This window comes from Bombina bombina, chromosome 2 (assembly GCF_027579735.1).
Source record: "Bombina bombina isolate aBomBom1 chromosome 2, aBomBom1.pri, whole genome shotgun sequence".
Lineage (NCBI taxonomy): Eukaryota > Metazoa > Chordata > Amphibia > Anura > Bombinatoridae > Bombina > Bombina bombina.
The window spans coordinates 361,285,436-361,308,145 of NC_069500.1; the positions used below are offsets into that span (position 1 = coordinate 361,285,436).

Below are 22,710 nucleotides of genomic sequence, written 5' to 3' on the forward strand. Positions count from 1 at the left end.
CTTCTTGTGAAGAGTATGAAATGGCCCGGGTAATCCATGCCCATCAGTTATGTTTCACATAACGCTTTAGAGTGCTCTTTCCTCCCGAAACAGGGAACTTAGAGTCCGCCGAGCCAACCGCCCCTGGGGACCCAATATCCCGTGTGGTGAGTGCCTTAGAACCTTCTATGGCTACGCAAGCAGGTGTCCCTAATGCCGTTACCCCTTCTCCGGAAAGGCGGCTTGTTTTCTCCAGAGGTTACAGCACGGTTCCGCTTGGCCATTTCTTTGCCATTGGCACATTTACATCTTCCAGGGAGGGAGACGTTAGTGAGATACTGTCCGTGTTCTGTTAACCAGGGCTCGTCAGGCGGGGGTTCATCTGGGTCAGATCAGCCCTCTGCGGAAGCGGTTTCCTCTGAGGCTTCAGGGGCCCAATTCTCGGGGTCAGGGTTGTCAGTTCCCCCGGCGGAGGTTAGTTTTGCCTTTATGTCCTGCTGCGGCATGTTTTGGCAGTGCTGGAGGATCCCAGTCCTGATGGGTGGAGGGGTCCCTCTGGCTTCTGTCCTAGACGGCAAGCTGGGTTAGATGTGGGGGGATGAAGTAATCTCCTTGTCGTCTCCAATTTACCTTTTTCTTTGGGGTATCTTATTCCAGTTCTGAGCTTCGGAAGAGTGGGGTCTCTGATTGGCTGGTCTTGTTAGTGTACCCACTTTTCTTGGGTGTTTACCTGCAAGTGCTGCCCTCTTTTTTGTTGATCCGGTTAGGATGTATTTGGGTTTTTTTTGGAAGCTCATGTTTGTTTTAGTCCCTCTTGGGAAACATTTCTTCTCTTGAATTTGATACTAGCGATTTTGTGGTCGCTTGGACACTTCTGCGGAAGTTGCATGTTAAGGTGTTACTTACATAGTTCTATAGATCCTTTGTCGATCCCTACTGGGTTTTCAATTTTTCTGTGACCTGGTTCAGTTCCGGAGTGCTCTCTGTATCAGGCTGGTCCTGGTCAGGCGCTGGTTTTCTGTTTCTTAAGGTCTATACCGTCCACGTGGTGCTGGTGTATCTGGCTGACCTGGTTGGGTGGGGAGTTGCTCTCTCAGATGAAGAGTTTGTTATGCTATTGTTCCTCCTTCATAACAAATAATCTTTCCTTTGGATAGGGATTTCCGTGGAGAGGAACACCATGAAAGTTTAATTCTTTTTATTTTTTAGGATCTGCCCTTGACAGGGCTAAGAGAGGGGGCGTTTTCGTTTTCTGACGTCAGGCTGGTTCTCATTGATTCTTTGGGTGGGGCATCAAGGGGTTTGTACTCAGTCCTCTTGGTCCTGTTCCTGATTGTTGGTCGGGTTCCAGAAGCGGATCCTGCTAAGAAGGGTTCCGAAGGTTCTTTGACCTAGGAGCTAGACTTTCCATTCCCAATTGGACTGGAGGTTTAGCTGAATCTTTCATCTTTTGGGGTACCAGGTTGGGGTGTTTTTTTATTTCCCCTATGGTATTCTTTTTGGCCTGCCCTTTTTTGAGGTTTTTGACCTCTGTACCTCTTCCTTAAGGGGTCAAGGTGACTTAGGCTTCCTTTTCCCTTTCTGGGGATGGTTGTGGGATCATCGGCTATGGAAGTTTGGGCATTTTCGGCCTCTTTTCTTCCTCATGCTGCTTCTCTTCTGCTCCCATGTTTTTGGGGGCTCTGGAGAATACGTTGGTCTCCTTTTTGACCTGGAGCTACCCTTTCTTACAAAATATCGGTTTAATATATTGTTTCCTGGGATATCAATGCTTGTTCATCGTTTTTTCTTTTGGTCTAGGGGGGTTTCCAAGAGGTTGATCCAGATGGATCGTTGCAGAGGTGTGCTTTTTCTTGTCAGCTTCTTAGCTGTTGGCTTGAGGGTATTATCCCTCAAATATTGAGGAATTATATTCTCTGTCTCTGGGATGCTTGGTGAACATCCAGTGTCCTAGGATCTTTGGATGTGGCTGCATTTACATCCCCTAGGGTTCTCCATATGAGGTATCCCTATGGTTCCCCAGGGGTTCCTAGTTGGTGACCGGCTCCGGTTTCTGAGTGCCCAGTTTTTCTGGACATGGTCTAGGATATCTGACCGGACCACCTAGTTGGAGCCTGAGTGATTCAGTCCTTACAGTTCGGAGACATGCGCTTGCTCCTTCAGGTGTTCTGTCTTCTCTTATCGGAGACTTGGGAAATGGCGTGATGGTTAGTTTAGCTACCTAGCAAGCGGGAGCAGCTATTTCCACTGTAGAGGTGGGCTTGCTGGATGTTTCTTTGTCTACTGGGCGGCTGTTGCAGCCAGACGGTACCTCTTCAGTCGGTTTTGTTTTTGCCGTCTGTATGAAGACACACACTCCGTGCCTGTGGGTGGGTGAGCAGTTGTCTTTTGCATCCTCCTCCCCTTAAGGAGATTGGGGTATACCACAGTATCCGCCTGATGTCCGGAGGGGGGTTTCCTCTGCTTTGCATGAACGATGTCATGTAGGGGTGGATTCTGGTATCGTACTACCACTGTTGTTACATTGGGGTCTCCCTTTTGTCTGGGAGTGTACCTTCCTGTAGGGAAGGGATCTGAGTCCGGATTCTAGAACCCGAGATCATACTATGTTCTGTTCTGGCTTAGTAATTTAGCATGCCAGTCTTGTTACATATGGTCAGGGTTTGCATACCCTTTGGTACCCTTTAGTCCTTTTTTCTTCCTTTTTGGAGATCTGGATGGCCCGGGGAATTGTTTATTTCCCTACCTTCGGACATGCCAGTTGTTTTGGTGCTGGGTCCATTGCCTCAATGATGTAGCCCATGTAGCCTAGTGGTTTAGTGGAGTTTCTTACTCAGCAGAGAGCTATTCTCTGCTGCGTTTTGGATGCTTCCTTTTCCCCTCTTTTTGCCTGGGAGGGAGTGGGTTCCTGTATTTTTTGGAAGGTTCCCTCTTAGGGAGTGTCTACGAGACTTGTGTTGCAGCGTTGGAGCCGGAGGCTTCATCTGGAGCATGATAAGTTCTTATGGTGCTATTTTTAGGTAGTTCGGGGGAGTGAGTATTTATCCTCGGTCACTCTTTCTTGAGTGCGGACTGCACTCTGTGTGAGGTATGGGATCTGCCTTGTCCCTCTGGGTTTTCATTGGGATGTTTTCATGGTCCTTTGGACTTCCATTCCATTCTGTTCAGTCGTTGGAGTTCATTCTCTGTTTTTTTGTCTTGTTGCAACCTTTGGTTGCACTTGATTTTTGCTGAGATTCCTTTTCACCCTAATTGCTGATCTTTTAGATCTTTTGTTGAGTCCTTCCATTTCTTCTTCCTTCTGGGAATATGTGAAGATTGTACGGGCTTGGAGCCTGCGGGACTTGTCTCTTTGGTGGCTTTGTGCTCGGTGGAATTTAGCGATTTTGAGCGGTCTCTATCTGGGTATTGCTGGATTTAACTGATCAGCAGTTACTTAGTCCTTTCAGTTTTTATCCTTCTGTTCTGTGCAGCAGTTTTTTTGTCTGGTTTGGGTAATTTCAGGCTGTGGTGCCCTTCGAATTGGCCTCCTCGTCTACCAGCCCTTTTTTGCATTCAGTGTCCTCTATAGCTTGGGTATTGTTTTCCCAAATGTAATGAATGCAGCTGTGGACCCTGTTTAAGAAGAAAAACATAAATTATGCTTACCTGATCATTTTCTTTTCTTCTGACGGGGAGAGTCCACAGCTCCCCTCCCATGTTTTTTATGTGGGGCGGCCGTGTTTTAGTTTTTTATTCTTCTGCCACCTTTTTTTCACCTGATGTTTCTCCTACTGTTCCTTTTTCCTTCGGCAGAATGACTGGGGGATGAGGGAAGTGGGGGAGATATTTAAACTTTTGGCTGGGGTGTCTTTGCCTCCTCCTGGTGGCCAGGTTCTGAATTCCCAAAAGTAATGAATGCAGCTGTGGACTCTCCCCATCAGAAGAAAATTATCAGGTAAGCATAATTTATGTTTTTCTGTGAGAACATTTCTATTGTATGCAGTTAATGCCATATATATTTTTCAGGCTGTGCGCTTGGTAACAGAACTGAGTTTAGAATACCAAGTTTATGATCCTCAACTTTGGAGCGGTTTACTTCAAAAACTACTTGGCTTTAATATGGTAAGTGTTACATACTGCAACAATCTAAAGTATATTTTCTTTCATAGGATGGAGAGAGTCCACAAGCCTTGACGTGTGGGGTTGAATTTCCACCACTATGTGTGGGCAAAGAACCCCAAATAACAAAAGCTTTTAATCCCTCCCACCTCACTGGACTACTCAGGGCTGTTAAGACCTATGTGAGACCAGTTACCCCTCTGGTTTGCTGATTCTTGGATTATGGTGTACTTGGTTATTGGTGCAGTATTGGTGTCCCTTAGCCTCTTCCTGGGGGATCATTGTGTACTCCTCTTTTATATCCTCTGATGTTACCTTTACAGCACTGGATGGGCTCTCTACTTGATACATTTCTTAAGAATTGCTGGTAAGATCAGTGGATTGGGTGCTTCCTCCGGTAAGTACACTGTACTCACATAGCCCACTAATGTAAAGTATAGCCAGAGGACTTATATGTTACCTCATACAAATATGCAGTACACAAGTGGTTTGTGTCTAAACCTTCATAAAGTATATTGGGTTTATTTTCCATTGTTATACACAGGGGTTATAAGATTATAGACTCTCAGATAATTTTAGTATTTCCTTGGAGACCCTTTTTGGCATTTTTATTAGGAGTCTTTCATTTAGCAGGCTATTATAATTTTATTTCTATTTATTCTTTTAGCTGCTTGTCACATTTACAGCAGTGTTACTGCAAGGAACTAAGCCTTCAGCTCAGTTTTTACAGAGGGCACTATTTTGAGAAGCACTTGTTTCTTTTTTTTCTTTGTGACTAAACTGTTTGGAATAGCAAGTCTGTGCTACAACTGAGGGTATTTTCCTAGTCACTCAGTTTTCCCGCCATTTGTTTTCCCTCCTTTTCCATATCTGTAGCTTCTTTTTTTTTCTCGTTACCTCAGCCTGTATCTATCTCACAGCCCTGCACTGCATTTCAGAGGGGGTGAGTTTCCATATTTCTTAAATAGCTTCTGAGGGCATGTTTTTTATAATAGCTGGGGGTCCATAAAGATACGTGTTACAGTGTATCTTTCAATCTCCATCCCTTTTATCTGTGCTTGAGCATCACTCATATCGAAGGGATTATGTTGTATAGCAGTGTACACAAACAGATTGTTTATAGATCAAGTGTATGTAATACAGTTAGCCTTAAAGGGACATAATACTAATATGCTAAATCACTTGAAATTGATGCAGCATAATGGTAAAAAACTGACAAGAAAATATCACCTGAACATCTCAATGTAAAAAAGGAAGATATTTTACCTCAAAATTTCCTCAGCTCAGCAGAGTAAGTGTTCTGTAGAAAGTTATCTTTCCGTTAGTGCCCAGCTGCAGGTAAAAAAAAAAAAGGAAGGAAGAGATGAACAGCAGCCCAATCATCATGAGGTCATGAACTGTTTTTAATGTGATCTCATGAGATTTCATAGTAAACTTCCTTAAACTGAATAGGGAAATAATGAGTGTGCATGAGGCACACTCCCTTGCAAGTCCCAGGACAGGCATACTGATTTGCTGCTTAAAGTCTTTTACAATGGGGTGTGAATACTTAGGACATTTTTAGATAAAATATCTTTCTTTTTTACATAGAGATGTTCAGGTGATATTTTCTAGTCAGCTTTTTACAGCTATGTTGCATCACTTTCAAGTCTTTCAACATTTGGGTATCATGTCCCTTTAACCCTTTGAGTGCTAAGCTGAATTCTATTAAAAAAAAAATAACTTTTTTATTTTTATCCCCAGATCCCCAAGACTTATACCATTGGAAAGGAAAGGTTAGGCGATTACCTTTCCAATGGTAGGTCTTGGGGGTCTGTAGCTGCTTAGATCCCTGAGATACAGGTTTCTAAGCAGCATGCCCCCTTTCCCTATACTTTGTATGGACAATTTCAAATAAAGTTGCACAGTGACGTCATCACGTCATTGCGCGTGACGTCGCCACACGTAACGCCGGGGTAGGAGCTGGTGGGGGCTCCCAGATTGGAAAAAAGTAGTTCAGTGCTAATGACGGCTCTGAGCCGTCATTAGCACTCAAGGGGTTAATTTCCTATGCAGCCCTTACACACAATGTATGTCTCAATACTTCAGTGTAGGTATATGATGTTATTCCATTAATGGAACAGGACTAATTACATGTGCTGCAGTGCGCTTAAAGGACCCTTAAATACAGTAGAATTACATAATTAACAAGTGCATAATAAAAAGACAATTACAATAACACTCTAAATCTCAAATAAGCTGTAGGTTGTGTTTCTGACAAATTTATTTGCCGGGCCCCTATATCATGTGACAGCCATCAGCCAATCACAGACTAGTATACATATACCCTGTAAACTTGTGCACATGAGCAATAAGAACTTGTGCCTCAAAGTGTGTATATAAAAAGAATGTGCAAAATTTGATAATAGTAGTATATTGGCAAATGCTCTGTCTGAATCATGAAAATGTCATTTTGACTTTAGTGTCCCTTTTATGTAATACCATATGCACAAGTGCATGCATATGTAAACACTGTGTAGACAACACATGGCTAATTACATGTACAGCAGTATTCACAGAGTATCAATTTGCAAGTGTATGCAAATATGCAGATAATGTATAGACAGAACTTGACTAATTGCATGTACAACCGTGTACGCAGTGTATTAATATATGCATAAGTGTATGTGTATGCAAATACTGTATAGACGGCACATGGCGAATTTCATGTACAGCAGTATAAACAGTATATTAATGTATGTATAAGTGTATGCAGACACTTTATAGACGGCACATGGCTAATTTCATGTACAGGAAAAAATAAAGAGTTAACTGCGCAAAGAAACCCTATTAAGCCTGTGACAAAAGAAGAGGAAACTCTCAACCTCTGACAAAATGTGGTAAAAATAGAATGATATGGAATCTAAAAAAGAGACCATAAAATTCAGAGTGACACAAGCGCTAAAAAGCTTAAAATAGGAATAGTGAAAATAAATTTGTACTATATGTAATAACGCCAAACCATGTGTGTAAAATATCCTCAAACGTGAACAAACAAACCAAGAGGTGTTTAAAAATATAATATATTTAATATAAAAATATAAAAAGATAAGTGCGTTGATCAGACGCACAAAAAGATTTTTATGTGTAGTATACAAACAGAAACAATGTTACAAAGTGAAGAGCCAAAATGGGTAACAATGTAAGCACAAATTCTTGAGGAGATTCGATGAAGAAATTCAATGCGGCGGTCTTCGCATACGCCCAAATGGAGGAAGAGATTCAGACTTCAGTTGAAGCTGGAACGAGACGAGAGACCGATAAAACGGCAAACAAGGCAACAGCATAAGGTTAACACTTACACTTACACCGGAGGTCGGTGATTCAATCCCCTGAGTTCCTCGTACTGGCGTGATTATCCGAACAGCGGGAAACAGTAGAAACAAGAAGATTGCTTTTACGGCAAACACCTTGGCATACAGGTAACTGTGGAACTGCTCCTACGGATGCCGGAGAGGAACAAAAACAGATAACAAAGCAGAGCAACGCGTTTCAACCCATGAACAGGGTCTTTTTCAAGCTCCAGACATTGTTTGCCAATATGCTATATATAGCCGTTGGAAACAGGCTATTGGTTAAGATTTGCCTATAGGCGTATCTATTCAAATGCGGTTACCATCATAATAGTTACATCATAATAGTCCATATATATCGTATCACACTTTTAATCAGAGTAAGTAAACAGCAAATATCAATGCATATTTTATATCTTTTTAAACACCTTTGTTCATATTTAGTCCACACCAGAAGGATACTAGACACATTGCAAGGCGTCACTCATATATTTAGGTACCAATTAGTCAAAAAATAACCAAAAAATTACTAAAAATTAAATGAAAAATAATTGAAAAAAAACAAAAATTAAAATTTGAATTAGTTGAAAAATAATATTGTTTAAAAAAAGAAATCTATAAATGTAGATATACACAATACCCTCATGAGGATCAGAAGATGACCATAGCAAACGATAAGTTAAAAAGTGAATTTATTAATCATTCAGAAAACATCCAATGTCAAAATCGACATTAAGACCTAGGGGATGTAGAGTCTTTAGATCGAAGATCCATTTGCTCTCTCTTTTTAAGAGATCGTTGTGTATATTACCACCCCTCCATTTCTTTTTTACCTTTTCTATTCCTAAGAACGAGAAATGATTTAAATTTCCATTATTGCATTTTCCAAAATGTTTTGCTATGGGGAGCTCTTTGTTTCTTTTGTGTGTATAATTTTCTATAGACCACATATGTTCCCTAATGCTACTACGTAGGGGTCTAGAGGTCTCACCTGTATACTGTAAACCACATTTACATTGGATAATGTAAATAACATTGCTATCTGAGCATCTAATAAGTTCTTTTATCTTATACACTTTTCCTGTTATGTTCGATTTGAATTCCTTACATTTACCTGAATGTTCACAAGACTTGCACGTTAAGCAAGGAAAAAAAAACATTTATGCTATTACCTTTTAAATCTGATTGATTGATTATGAATATTTGTAGATTTCTTTTCTCTATATGTAGGTGCCAAAATAGTTTTTAAATTTTTAACTTTTTTATACACAACCTGTGGTCTGGATGGAATGAAATACTAGGTCCTCTTCTTCCATCCAGACCACAGGTTGTGTACAAAAAAGTTAAACATTTAAAAACTATTTTGGCACCTACATATAGAGAAAAGAAATCTACAAATATTCAAAATCAATCAGATTTAAAAGGTAATAGCATAAATGGTTTTTTTCCTTGCTTAACGTGCAAGTCTTGTGAACATTCAGGTAAATGTAAGGAATTCAAATCGAACATAACAGGAAAAGTGTATAAGATAAAATAACTTATTAGATGCTCAGATAGCAATGTTATTTACATTATCCAATGTAAATGTGGTTTACAGTATACAGGTGAGACCTCTAGACCCCTACGTAGTCGCATTAGGGAACATATGTGGTCTATAGAAAATTATACACACAAAAGAAACAAAGAGCTCCCCATAGCAAAACATTTTGGAAAATGCAATAATGGAAATTTAAATCCTTTCTCGTTCTTAGGAATAGAAAAGGTAAAAAAGAAATGGAGGGGTGGTAATATACACAACGATCTCTTAAAAAGAGAGAGCAAATGGATCTTCGATCTAAAGACTCTACATCCCCTAGGTCTTAATGTCGATTTTGACATTGGATGTTTCTCTTGTTAAGTGTATCCAGTCCACGGATCATCCATTACTTATGGGATATTAACTCCTCCCCAACAGGAAGTGCAAGAGGATTCACCCAGCAGAGCTGCTATATAGCTCCTCCCCTAACTGCCATTACCAGTCATTCTCTTGCACCCAACGAATAGATAGGATGTGTGAGAGGACTGTGGTTAACTTTTCATAACTTATTTAGGTGTTTCTACGCTGCGTACAAGATCTTTTATTAATGGGAGTGATCCATCCGGTTCCGCGGTCGGAACAAGGACAAGGGTTTTACTCAAATCTGTTTGTGGTTCCCAAAAAAGAGGGAACTTTCAGGCCAATCTTGGATTTAAAGATCCTAAACAAATTCCTAAGAGTTCCATCGTTCAAAATGGAAACTATTCGGACAATTTTACCCATGATCCAAAAGGGTCAGTACATGACCACAGTGGATTTAAAGGATGCTTACCTTCACATACCGATTCACAAAGATCATTACCGGTATCTAAGGTTTGCCTTTCTAGACAGGCATTACCAGTTTGTAGCTCTTCCATTCGGATTGGCTACGGCTCCGAGAATCTTCACAAAGGTTCTGTGTGCTCTTCTGGCGGTACTAAGACCGCGAGGAATTGCGGTAGCTCCGTACCTAGACGACATTCTGATACAAGCTTCAAGCTTTCAAACTGCCAAGTCTCATACAGAGTTAGTACTGGCATTTCTAAGGTCGCATGGATGGAAGGTGAACGAAAAGAAGAGTTCTCTCTTTCCACTCACAAGAGTTCCCTTCTTGGGGACTCTTATAGATTCTGTAGAAATGAAGATTTACCTGACAGAAGACAGGTTAACAAAGCTTCAAAATGCATGCCGTGTCCTTCATTCCATTCAACACCCGTCAGTAGCTCAATGCATGGAGGTGATCGGCTTAATGGTAGCGGCAATGGACATAGTACCCTTTGCACGTCTACATCTCAGACCGCTGCAATTGTGCATGCTAAGTCAGTGGAATGGGGATTACTCAGACTTGTCCCCTACTCTGAATCTGGATCAAGAGACCAGAAATTCTCTTCTATGGTGGCTTTCTCGGCCACATCTGTCCAGGGGGATGCCATTCAGCAGGCCAGACTGGACAATTGTAACAACAGACGCCAGCCTACTAGGTTGGGGCGCTGTCTGGAATTCTCTGAAGGCTCAGGGACAATGGAATCAGGAGGAGAGTCTCCTACCAATAAACATTCTGGAATTGAGAGCAGTTCTCAATGCCCTTCTGGCTTGGCCCCAGTTAACAACTCGGGGGTTCATCAGGTTTCAGTCGGACAACATCACGACTGTAGCTTACATCAACCATCAGGGAGGGACAAGAAGCTCCCTAGCAATGATGGAAGTATCAAAGATAATTCGCTGGGCAGAGTCTCACTCTTGCCACCTGTCAGCAATCCACATCCCGGGAGTGGAGAACTGGGAGGCGGATTTCTTAAGTCGTCAGACTTTTCATCCGGGGGAGTGGGAACTTCATCCGGAGGTCTTTGCCCAAATACTTCGATGTTGGGGCAAACCAGAGATAGATCTCATGGCGTCTCGACAGAACGCCAAGCTTCCTTGTTACGGGTCCAGATCCAGGGATCCGGGAGCGGTTCTGATAGATGCTTTGACAGCACCTTGGACCTTCGGGATGGCTTATGTGTTTCCACCCTTCCCGATGCTTCCTCGATTGATTGCCAGAATCAAACAGGAGAGAGCATCAGTGATTCTAATAACGCCTGCATGGCCACGCAGGACTTGGTATGCAGATCTAGTGGACATGTCATCCTGTCCACCTTGGTCGCTACCTCTGAAACAGGACCTTCTGATCCAGGGTCCCTTCAAACATCAAAATCTAATTTCTCTGAAGCTGACTGCTTGGAAATTGAACGCTTGATTTTATCAAAACGTGGTTTTTCTGAGTCAGTTATTGATACCTTAATACAGGCTAGGAAGCCTGTTACCAGAAAGATTTACCATAAGATATGGCGCAAATACTTATATTGGTGCGAATCCAAGAGTTACTCATGGAGTAAGGTTAGGATTCCGAGGATATTGTCTTTTCTACAAGAAGGTTTAGAAAAGGGTTTATCCGCTAGTTCCTTAAAGGGACAGATTTCAGCTCTGTCCATTCTTTTACACAAACGTCTGTCAGAAGTTCCGGACGTTCAAGCTTTTTCTCAGGCTTTAGCTAGGATCAAGCCTGTGTTTAAAACTGTTGCTCCACCATGGAGTTTGAACTTAGTTCTTAATGTTTTACAGGGGGTTCCGTTTGAACCCCTTCATTCCATTGATATCAAGTTGTTATCTTGGAAAGTTCTGTTTTTAATGGTGATTTCCTCGGCTCGAAGAGTCTCTGAGTTATCTGCCTTACATTGTGATTCTCCTTATCTGATTTTTCATTCAGACAAGGTAGTTCTACGTACTAAACCTGGGTTCCTACCTAAGGTGGTCACTAACAGGAATATCAATCAAGAGATTGTGGTTACATCTTTGTGTCCTAATCCTTCTTCGAAAAAGGAACGTCTGCTACACAATCTAGATGTAGTCCGTGCCCTGAAATTTTATCTACAGGCAACTAAGGATTTTCGACAAACGTCTTCCCTGTTTGTCGTTTATTCTGGTCAGAGGAGAGGTCAAAAAGCTTCGGCTACCTCTCTCTCCTTTTGGCTTCGTAGCATAATACGGTTAGCCTATGAGACTGCTGGACAGCAGCCTCCTGAAAGAATTACAGCACATTCTACTAGAGCTGTGGCTTCCACTTGGGCCTTTAAGAATGAGGCTTCTGTTGAACAGATTTGCAAGGCTGCAACTTGGTCTTCTCTTCATACTTTTTCCAAATTTTACAAATTTGACACTTTTGCTTCTTCGGAGGCTGTTTTTGGGAGAAAGGTTCTTCAGGCAGTGGTTCCTTCCGTATAAAGAGCCTGCCTGTCCCTCCCGTCATCCGTGTACTTTAGCTTTGGTATTGGTATCCCATAAGTAATGGATGATCCGTGGACTGGATACACTTAACAAGAGAAAACATAATTTATGCTTACCTGATAAATTTATTTCTCTTGTAGTGTATCCAGTCCACGGCCCGCCCTGTCACTTTAAGGCAGGTAATTTTTCCATTAAACTACAGTCACCACTGTACCCTATGGTTTTCCTTTCTCTGCATGTTTTCGGTCGAATGACTGGTAATGGCAGTTAGGGGAGGAGCTATATAGCAGCTCTGCTGGGTGAATCCTCTTGCACTTCCTGTTGGGGAGGAGTTAATATCCCATAAGTAATGGATGATCCGTGGACTGGATACACTACAAGAGAAATAAATTTATCAGGTAAGCATAAATTATGTTTTTCTGAATGATTAATCAATTCACTTTTTAACTTATCGTTTGCTATGGTCATCTTCTGATCCTCATGAGGGTATTGTGTATATCTACATTTATAGATTTCTTTTTTTAAACAATATTATTTTTCAACTAATTCAAATTTTTGATTTTTTTCAATTATTTTTCATTTAATTTTTAGTAATTTTTTGGTTATTTTTTGACTAATTGGTACCTAAATATATGAGTGACGCCTTGCAATGTGTCTAGTATCCTTCTGATGTGGACTAAATATGAACAAAGGTGTTTAAAAAGATATAAAATACGCATTGATATTTGCTGTTTACTTACTCTGATTAAAAGTGTGATACGATATATATGGACTATTATGATGTAACTATTATGATGGTAACCGCATTTGAATAGATACGCCTATAGGCAAATCTTAACCAATAGCCTGTTTCCAACGGCTATATATAGCATATTGGCAAACAATGTCTGGAGCTTGAAAAAGACCCTGTTCACGGGTTGAAACGCGTTGCTCTGCTTTGTTATCTGTTTTTGTTCCTCTCCGGCATCCGTAGGAGCAGTTCCACAGTTACCTGTATGCCAAGGTGTTTGCCGTAAAAGCAATCTGGTTGTTTCTACTGTTTCCCGCTGTTCGGATAATCACGCCAGTACGAGGAACTCAGGGGATTGAATCACCGACCTCCGGAGTAAGTATACGTGTTAACCTTATGCTGTTGCCTTGTTTGCCGTTTTATGGGTCTCTCGTCTCGTTCCAGCTTCAACTGAAGTCTGAATCTCTTCCTCCATTTGGGCGTATGCCAAGACCGCCGCATTGAATTTCTTCATCGAATCTCCTCAAGAATTTGTGCTTACATTGTTACCCATTTTGGCTCTTCACTTTGTAACATTGTCTCTGTTTGTATACTACACATAAAAATCTTTTTGTGCGTCTGATCAACGCACTTATCTTTTTATATTTTTATATTAAATATATTATATTTTTAAACACCTCTTGGTTTGTTTGTTCACGTTTGATGATATTTTACACACATGGTTTGGCGTTATTACATATAGTACAAATTTATTTTCACTATTCCTATTTTAAGCTTTTTAGCGCTTGTGTCACTCTGAATTTTATGGTCTCTTTTTTAGATTCCATATCATTCTATTTTTACCTAATTTCATGTACAGCAGTATAAACCGTACATTAATATATGTATAAGTGTATGCATATGCAGATACTGTATAGTCAAAATATGGCTAATTTCATGTACGTCAATGCTCACAGTGCTATACTATATACACTAGTTACTAGTGGCTAGTATATGTATATATTCTATTGACAGAATATGCTATTTACATGTGTGCCTTCACTGATGTGTATCAATATTTGCTCAGGCATATCAGTATGCACATGGTGTTTACACACATCATTATAAATATGTATGCAACAGTGTACACAGGGTATCGATATAAACTCTTAACATAGCCACTCTCATGTGCACTAGTGGGCACAGTTTTTTTTGTTTTTTAAGGTTTTTATTGAGGTTATACAGATTATAAACAAAGGTAAGGTTACAATATAATCAGGGACATAAACATATGTCTGTGTATTGGCATAATAATCGTACAGAACATCAACAATACACACCCTATATATTAGAGGTAAAATTTAACATTTTAAGATGTAAGCACAAACATTAATAAGTAATTAACCTATATAATTACTATCAAACCTCTTTACATTTATATCTGACTATTTCCCATTTTGACAGACGTTCACTCTTGGACCATGAACATTTAGAATGTGAGAAAATAGGGAATAGTATTATTAAAATCAAGGGGTTAAGGCAGGGCCGTCTTTAACACAGGGCAAAAGGGGCATCTGCCCAGGGCCCAGTCTTTGTTATGGGGACCAAAATGCCTTTAAAAAAAAAAAAGAATTGCTCACGCCAGACTGCTGATGTCATGTGACATGGGGGCACACACAGTCAGTCCTAATACTGACACAGTCAAAAGTTCTCTGCTTATATGTATTTGTGAGAAACTGTGCCAGACAGTGCCGGTGTCATGTGACATGCCAAGCTAGTGCTATGTGCTGTTTTAGGTATGCACTGTGCAGCACTGAATGCTAAGCCCTAACTTGGCATCCAGCCAATCCCACTGCATCAGAAAAGGTCCTGCTGGGGGTTACCACTGTTACCAGGTAGCTGCTCTGATGGTAGGGAGTGTTCAGGGTAGGGATGACTGTAGGTGCATGCAGAAGAAAGCTGGAGCGGCAGGCACATGAGGATTTGAACATCTGCAGACACTGCTCTTTTCAGTTTTGAGGCTGTGTGACTCGTCTCACACTGTATCCCTGCAGCCTTGGACAGAAAGCATCCAGTCTGCTGGTCCCCTTCGTCTTGCTCTTTCTGCTGTGGCTCTCAGATCAGCTAACTGAAGTTCGTTAGGAGAACAGTACTTTGTAGAAAGGTGGCAGTGGGAAGAATAAGTGAGTGCACACATGCCCCCCCCCCCACATGCAGCATTGTCTAGTGCAGAGTGAGAGGGAAGTGACGTGCTGATGTATAGTGTCATGCTGATACCTAACACATTAAGGTAAGGTTTATTTTTGTAGATTTTTTTTCTCTCTGTTAAATAAACGACAACTAAATGGCATCTCACATAATTCATTTAGATGGGGTGTTTTTTTATTTCCAATGAAAGTGGAAAAGGCTCTAGTAATCTGTATTGTGAGGTTAGCTGGTTAAAGAGATTTAGGGCTGGTTAAAAAGATTTAGGGCAGCCAACAGGAGCAAAGCAAGGTAAAGACTGAGGAGGAAGCATGGAGGTGCAGACAAATATAAGTTTACTGATTGGAACAGCAGAACTACTATGGAAAGCTGTAAAATCTGAGACAGAGAGAGAAAAAATCTACAAAAATAAACCTTACCTTAATGTGTTAGGTATCAGCATGACACTATACATCAGCCACAGCAGCACGTCACTTCCCTCTCACTCTGCACTAGACAATGGTGCATGTGGGGGGGGGCATGTGTGCACTCACTTATTCTTCCCACTGCCACCTTTCTACAAAGTACTGTTCTCCTAACGAACTTCAGTTAGCTGATCTGAGGGCCACAGCAGAAAGAGCAGGGCTAAGGGGACCAGCAGACTGGATGCTGTCTGTCCAAGGCTGCAGGGATACAGTGTGAGACGAGTCACACAGCCTCAAGACTGAAGAGAGCAGTGTCTGCAGATGTTCAAATCCTCACGTGCCTGCCACTCCAGCTTTCTGCTGCATGCACCTACAGTCATCCCTACCCTGAACACTCCCCACCACCAGAGCAGTTACCTGGTAACAGTGGTAACCCCAGCAGGACCTTTTCTGATGCAGTGGGGTTGGCAGGATGCTGAGTTGGGGCTTAGCATTCAGTGCTGCACAGTGCACACCTAAAACAGCATGTCACATGACACCGGCACGGTCTGGCACAGTTTCAAACAAATAAATATAAGCAGAGAACTTTTGACTGCGTCAGTATTAGGACTGACTGTGTGTGCCCCCATGTCATATGACATCAGCAATCTGGCATGAACAAAAAAGAAATATATATATATATATATATATATATATATATATATATTTTAGGACTCTTGGGCCCCCCAACAAAGACAGGGCCCTGGGCAGCTGTCACTTTTGCCCTGTGTTAAAGACGGCCGTGGTAGTGTAACATTAAGACAGTTTTAGTATATCACAAGTAGTAGTAGTAATCGAGTCTAACCACTCTGTCTCAGGCGCAGACAGAGCGTCAGAACAGTACAGAGAAGTGTGTGAGGACTAAACCCGATTTCGTCTCAAAGAGAGTGTAACTATCAATGTTCAGCATATTGCATTTAGTTCAAATAAACCGAATAGAGAAGGGATTTTCAATATATTATTATTATCGGTTATTTGTAGAGCGCCAACAGATTCCTCAGCGCTAATATATCTAGAGTCTGCTCCCTATTACCTACTTTGCCCTGGAAATTTAGTAATGGAGTCACACAATTGAAGTTTTGTACTGCTGAGGCTGGACTCTGAGATGATAGGTGGGTTCCCTTAAGTGTGGGTCACAGTCCATTGCAATGGTCCATGAGTTCTTCCAATTTATTAACCAACTCCTGCTTTCTGAGGCACCAGTTTGTATAGGTTGTAACAGACCTTAAGGCATGAGAGGTTAATGATTTTAAGGTATGTCAGAAGTAGCCTTCTAAGTAGGGTAGTAGGGAGAGACTCTTTGTAAACCTGACAGAGTTTGAGAGAGAGTTCCAAATTCCTTGCCCCTTTGTATAGAGGTATTAACTGGCATTGGGGCACTTCTGGGGGGCAAGTTGTAGGTATGTTGGTACTAGCAGTAAAGTGTTCAAACTAATAGGTTTCATGGCCTACCGTGTAAGGCTGTATGTTAAATTGGACCTCACCTATCATAGGTGTATTCGAGTCGCCGTCTCCCCTTGTATGCTGAGATTCTGTGGGCATACTCACATCTCTCTTGTTGTCCAACTGACCGGTGTATATGGAGCTTTTGAAGCTTATAAGGGGTACCGCAGCTCCAATTTCTCCTCTTTTGCAATTAGTGTGTCCCCATTTGAAATTCAGGTGGGCGGCTATTGAATACGTTCCCAAAGGTTGCTTCAAACACTCGTTCCAATTCGAGAAAGTGTGTGTCTATTAGATCTATGACTTCTTCTTCCCACATGGCGGTCGCCAGCTTAACCTCCTCCGTTAGGTAATAGGATATTTAATATGCTGAGTTTACACAAAGCATGCACTACAGAAGTGGTCTCTGCTATTCTGAGTAGATTTCACAGCTGCGGTTCTGTGCCGTCTTAAAGTTGTAGCCAAACTTGTGTCTCACCAGACATGCGACTGGTCTCGTTGCCTTGGTGCGGGTTCACTGTAGTCTGCTGCGTCATCAGGTCGGGCCTTCGTCAGGTTTTTAATCGGTTATTTTTAGTGCAGGGACGCTGTATCTCATCGTTGGAAGCTTCTCGTAGCACCTCATTCATTGGGAGAATAATACTCTCTAATCCTGAACATGACTCGTGCCTTCTGTGCTAGGCCGATCAAGTGCGGTCATCATCGGTCTGCAGCAAGTCTTTTCGACTGTGTAGTTAGTAGTCGCTGGTCTCTGCAAACGGACTATCCTGAGTAGTCCAGCTGGAGCGGGAAATGAAAAGTTTTTAGGTATAAAAAAAGAGCAGAAAAGCTTATATTGATTAAATGTTTAGACGGAGCTCCGCTAGATCATTTCCGCTCACTACAGCTTCTAGCTCCGCCCCCCCCCGCCCCCGTGGACACAGCTTGAAAGCGAATGCACAGATGTATGTAGACGCAGATAGTCCATATACAGAACATCTTAAAGGGACATTAAGCACCAGAATTTGTGTTGTTTAAAAGATAGATAATCCCTTTATTACCCATTCCCCAATTTTGCATAACCAACACAGTTATAATGATATACTTTTTACCCCTGTGATTACCTTGTATCTAAGCCTCTGCAGACTGCCCCCTTATTTCAGTTCTTTTGACAGACTTGCATTTTTAGCCAATCAGTGCTGACTCCTAGGAGCTTCACGTGCCTGAGCTCAAGGTTATCTATATGAAACACATGAACTAACCCCCTCTAGTTGTAAAAAAAAACTGTCAAAATGCTTTCAGATTAGAGGCAGTCTTCAAAGTCTAAGAAATTAGCACATGAGCCTCCTAGATTTAGCTTTCAACTAAGAATACCAAGAGAACAAAGCAAAATTGGTAATAAAAGTAAATTGGAAAGTTGTTTAAAATTACATGCCCTATTTAAATCATGAAAGATTTTTTTTTACTTTACTGTCCCTTTAAGTTTCAGTACATAAGCTGTTTGAATATTTTATTCCGTAACCAACCTTTGTTTACTGTTCTGTGCACTATGAACTGCACTGTGCTGAAATTTTTTTTTCTTATAACTTCATAAACTCAGTACATATTTTGGCACAACATTATCCTGCTTTGCTTTATTTGGTCCTACTTTGCAAAGTATATATATTCTGCTTAAACAGATTATGATTATTTACATTTGCAACAGTGCGCACAATGTAATACCAGATGCTCAGGCGTGTGTGTGTATACTGTATATATAATATGTGTGTGTGTGTACTTTATAGACAGAACTATTAATGTACAATTTGCATGTACAACAGCGTATAAAGTATATCAATACGCATATGTATATGTAGATATTGTATGGTCAGAACATGACTATTTTATACTCTCCCGTGTACGCAGTGTATTTATATATTAATGTATTTAAATATGTAAAAGTGTATGTATATTCTTATTCTGTATAGTCAAAATATGACTAATTATATGTGCCAAAATGTTCATAGTACTACTCCTTATACACTAATGTATGTATACATGAATATTCTAATGAATAAATCTCATGTATACACATGGTGTCTAGACACATGTCCATTAACATGTTCTTCATTTTTCACCGAGTATCATTGCATGCTCTAGTGTTTATGCAGATAAGATGTAATCAGACCATAGCCACTCACAGATGTTACAGTGTATAATGTATACAAAGGGGTAGGTGGACAGACTGTTCACACAGGACATGTCTAATGCATAAGCTGTATGTTTGGTAATTCCATTATGTAGCTACCTCAATATAGTGCAATCTACGACAGTACAAGGTATTTTCTGATGATTCCAGACCAGTGAAAATGTCTTGGTTTATGAGTTCTTTTCTCTTGTAAGGTGTATCCAGTCCACGGGTTCATCCATTACTTGTGGGATATTCTCCTTCCCAACAGGAAGTTGCAAGAGGACACCCACAGCAGAGCTGTCTATATAGCTCCTCCCCTAACTGCCACCCCCAGTCATTCTCTTGCAACTCTCGACAAGAAAGGAAGCATCAAGAGATATGTGGTGACTTAGTGTAGTTTTACCTTCAATCAAAAGTTTGTTATTTTTAAACGGTACCGGCGTTGTACTGTTTTACTCCCAGGCAGAAATTAGAAGAAGACTTCTGCCTGGAGATTTGATGATCTTAGCGGTTTGTAACTAAGGTCCACTGCTGTTCTCACACATAACTGAAGAATATGGGACAACTTCAGTTGGGGGAACGGCCTGCAGATTACCTGCTTTGAGGTATGTTCAGTATTTTTATTTCTAGAGAGATGAATAAGTTCTAGAAAATCCTGACAGAGCCTTGTGTACTGAGGTAAGCCTGATGCAGTGATTTAACAGCGACTGGGATCATGCTTACAGAACAGGGTAATACTCGTGTTAATGCTTATATTACTTAGGGACAAAACGTTTACATGATTTTAAAAATAGGACGTTTTTTCTCTGAGGGAGATAACTCTTTATTTGGGGCCTAGTTTCCACATGGCTAATCAGATACTCCTAGGAGTACTTTCTTAAGGCCCCTCAGGCATCCAGTACATGGTGGGAGGGGCCTATTTTAGCGCTCTAAATGCGCAGTTTTTATTCAGACTGAGACATCCAGCTTCTCTAAAGGAGTCCTCTGGCACCTGAAGACCATTACAAGGGGTTTATTTCTGCACAGAATCATATTTGAGGGCAGGTAGGAGCCTCAGCAGAGCTGTGGCAGGGTGCTCAACTGTATTTTAACGTTTTTTAACGTTTTTCAATCCGGTTTGGGGCCTAAGGGGTTAATCATCCATTTGCAAGTGGGTGCAATGCTGCTTTAGTCCCTTACACACACTGTAAAAATTTCAAAGAATTTGCTATATTTTTTCACTGTTTTGCAGTTTAAAGGGACAGTCAAGTATAAATTAAACTTTCATTATTCAGATAGGACTTTTAATTTTAATTGACTTTCCAATTTACTTTTATCATCAAATTTGCTTTTTTCTCTTGGTATTCTTAGTTTAAACTAAACATAGGTAGGCTCATATGCTAATTTCTAAGCCTTTGAGGGCTGCCTCTTATCACATGCTTTTTAAATCTCTTTTCAACACAAAGAGACAGAAAGTACACGTGGGCTATATAGATAACACTGTGTTCAGGCACAGAAAGTTATTTAAGATCTAGCACAATACAATGCTAAATTTAAGACAATAGATAATAAACAGTCACAGTCATGTGATCAGGGGGCTGGAAGAAGGTTCCTAGATACAAGGTAATCACAAAGGTAAAAAGTACATTAATATAACTGTGTTGGTTATGCAAAACTGTGGAATGAGTAATAAAGGGATTATCTATCTTTTAAAACAATAACAATTCTATGGTTGACTGTCCCTTTAAGTGTTAGTTTTTTTTCTCTTAAAGGCACAGTAACGTTTTTGTTTAATTGCTGTTTTACCTTTATTAAAGTGTTTTCCAAGCTTGCTTGTCTCATTACTAGTCTGTTAAACATGTCTGACATAGAGGAAACTCCTTGTTCAATATGTTTAGAAGCCATGGTGGAACCCCCTCTTAGAATGTGTACCAAATGTACTGAAATTTCTATAAACTAGAAAGACCATATTATGGCGCTTAAAGATTTATCTCCAGGGGATTCTCTGACTAAACAAAGGGAGATTATGCCATCTAACTCTCCCCATGTGTCAGAACTTATAACTCCCGCTCAAGTGACGCCAAGTACATCTAGCGCGTCTAATCGTTTACCTTGCAGGACATGGCGGCAGTTATGAATAATACCCTCACAGAGGTATTTTCCAAACTGCCAGGGTTACAAGGAAAGCCAGGCAGCTCTGGGGCTAGAACTAATACAGAGCTTTCTGACGCTTTAATGCCTGTGTCCGATATTCCCTCACAATACTCAGAAGCCGAGGCAGGTGAGCTTCTATCTGTGGGTGACATTTCAGACTCAGGGAAGGCGTTACTTCAGCCTGATTCTGAAATGACAGCGTTTAAATTTAAGCTTGAACACCTCCGCTTATTGCTTAGGGAGGTTTTAGCGACTCCGGATGACTGTGACCCCATTGTGGTTCCAGAGAAATTGTGTAAAATGGACAAATACTTTGCAGTGCTTGTTTACACTGATGTTTTTCCAGTCCCTAAGAGGTTTTCGGAAATTATTACTAAGGAATGGGATAGACCAGGTGTGCCGTTCTCTCCCCCTCCTGCTTTCAAAAAGATGTTTCCCATAGATGCCGCCATGCGGGACTCGTGGCAGACGGTCCCTAAGGTGGAGGGAGCAGTCTCTACCCTAGCTAAGCGTACAACCATCCCCATCGAGGACAGTTGTGCTTTCCTAGATCCTATGGATAAAAAATTGGAGGGCCTCCTTAAGAAAATTTTTATACATCAAGGTTTTATCCTCCAGCCTTTTGCATGCATAGCCCCAGTTACTGCTGCAGCGGCTTTTTGATTCGAGTCTCTTGAGGAGCCTCTGCAGGTAGAGACCCCGTTAGACGATATTCTAGACAGGATTAAAGCTCTTAAGTTAACTAATTCCTTTATTTCTGACGCTGTTTTTCAGTTAACTAAACGAACGGCTAAAAATTCAGGTTTTGCCATTTTGGTGCGTAGGGCGCTATGGCTTAAGTCCTGGTCAGCAGACGTTACTTCAAAGTCTAAACTTCTTAACATCCCCTTCAAGGGACAGACCCTATTCGGGCCTGGTCTGAAGGAGATCATTTCTGATATTACTGGAGGAAAAGGCCACGTCCTTCCTCAGGATAGGTCCAATAAGTTAGGGACTAAACAGAATAATTTTCGTTCTTTTCGAACTTCAAGAGCGGCGCAGCTTCAACTTCCTCTAATGCAAAACAAGAGGGAAATTTCGCCCAGTCCAAACCAGTCTGGAGACCTAACCAGGCTTGGAACAAGGGGAAGCAGGCCAAGAAACCTGCGGCTGCCTCTAAGACAGCATGAAGCAGTAGCCCCCGATCCGAGACCGGATCTAGTGGGGGGCAGTCTTTCTCTCTTCGCCCAGGCTTGGGCAAGAGACGTCCAGGATCCCTGGGCGCTAGAGATTGTTTCCCAGGGATATCTTCTGGAATTCATAGGGTCATCTCCAAAGGGGAAATTTCATCTCTCACAACTATCTGTAAAGCAGATAAAAAGAGAGGCATTCTTACGTTGCGTTCAAGACCTACT

General features: G+C 41.2%; 1 protein-coding gene across 1 annotated transcript in view; it reads left to right on the forward strand.

Annotated features, from left to right (window-relative positions):
• KNTC1 (kinetochore associated 1) overlaps positions 1 to 22,710 on the forward strand; it is a 1,377,837-nt gene that overhangs the window by 1,080,343 nt on the left and 274,784 nt on the right. Inside the window, exon 56 of the mRNA XM_053701768.1 lies at positions 3,988 to 4,083. Coding sequence (XP_053557743.1) covers positions 3,988 to 4,083 — 96 coding nt within the window. The remainder of the gene's footprint in view (positions 1 to 3,987; positions 4,084 to 22,710) is intronic.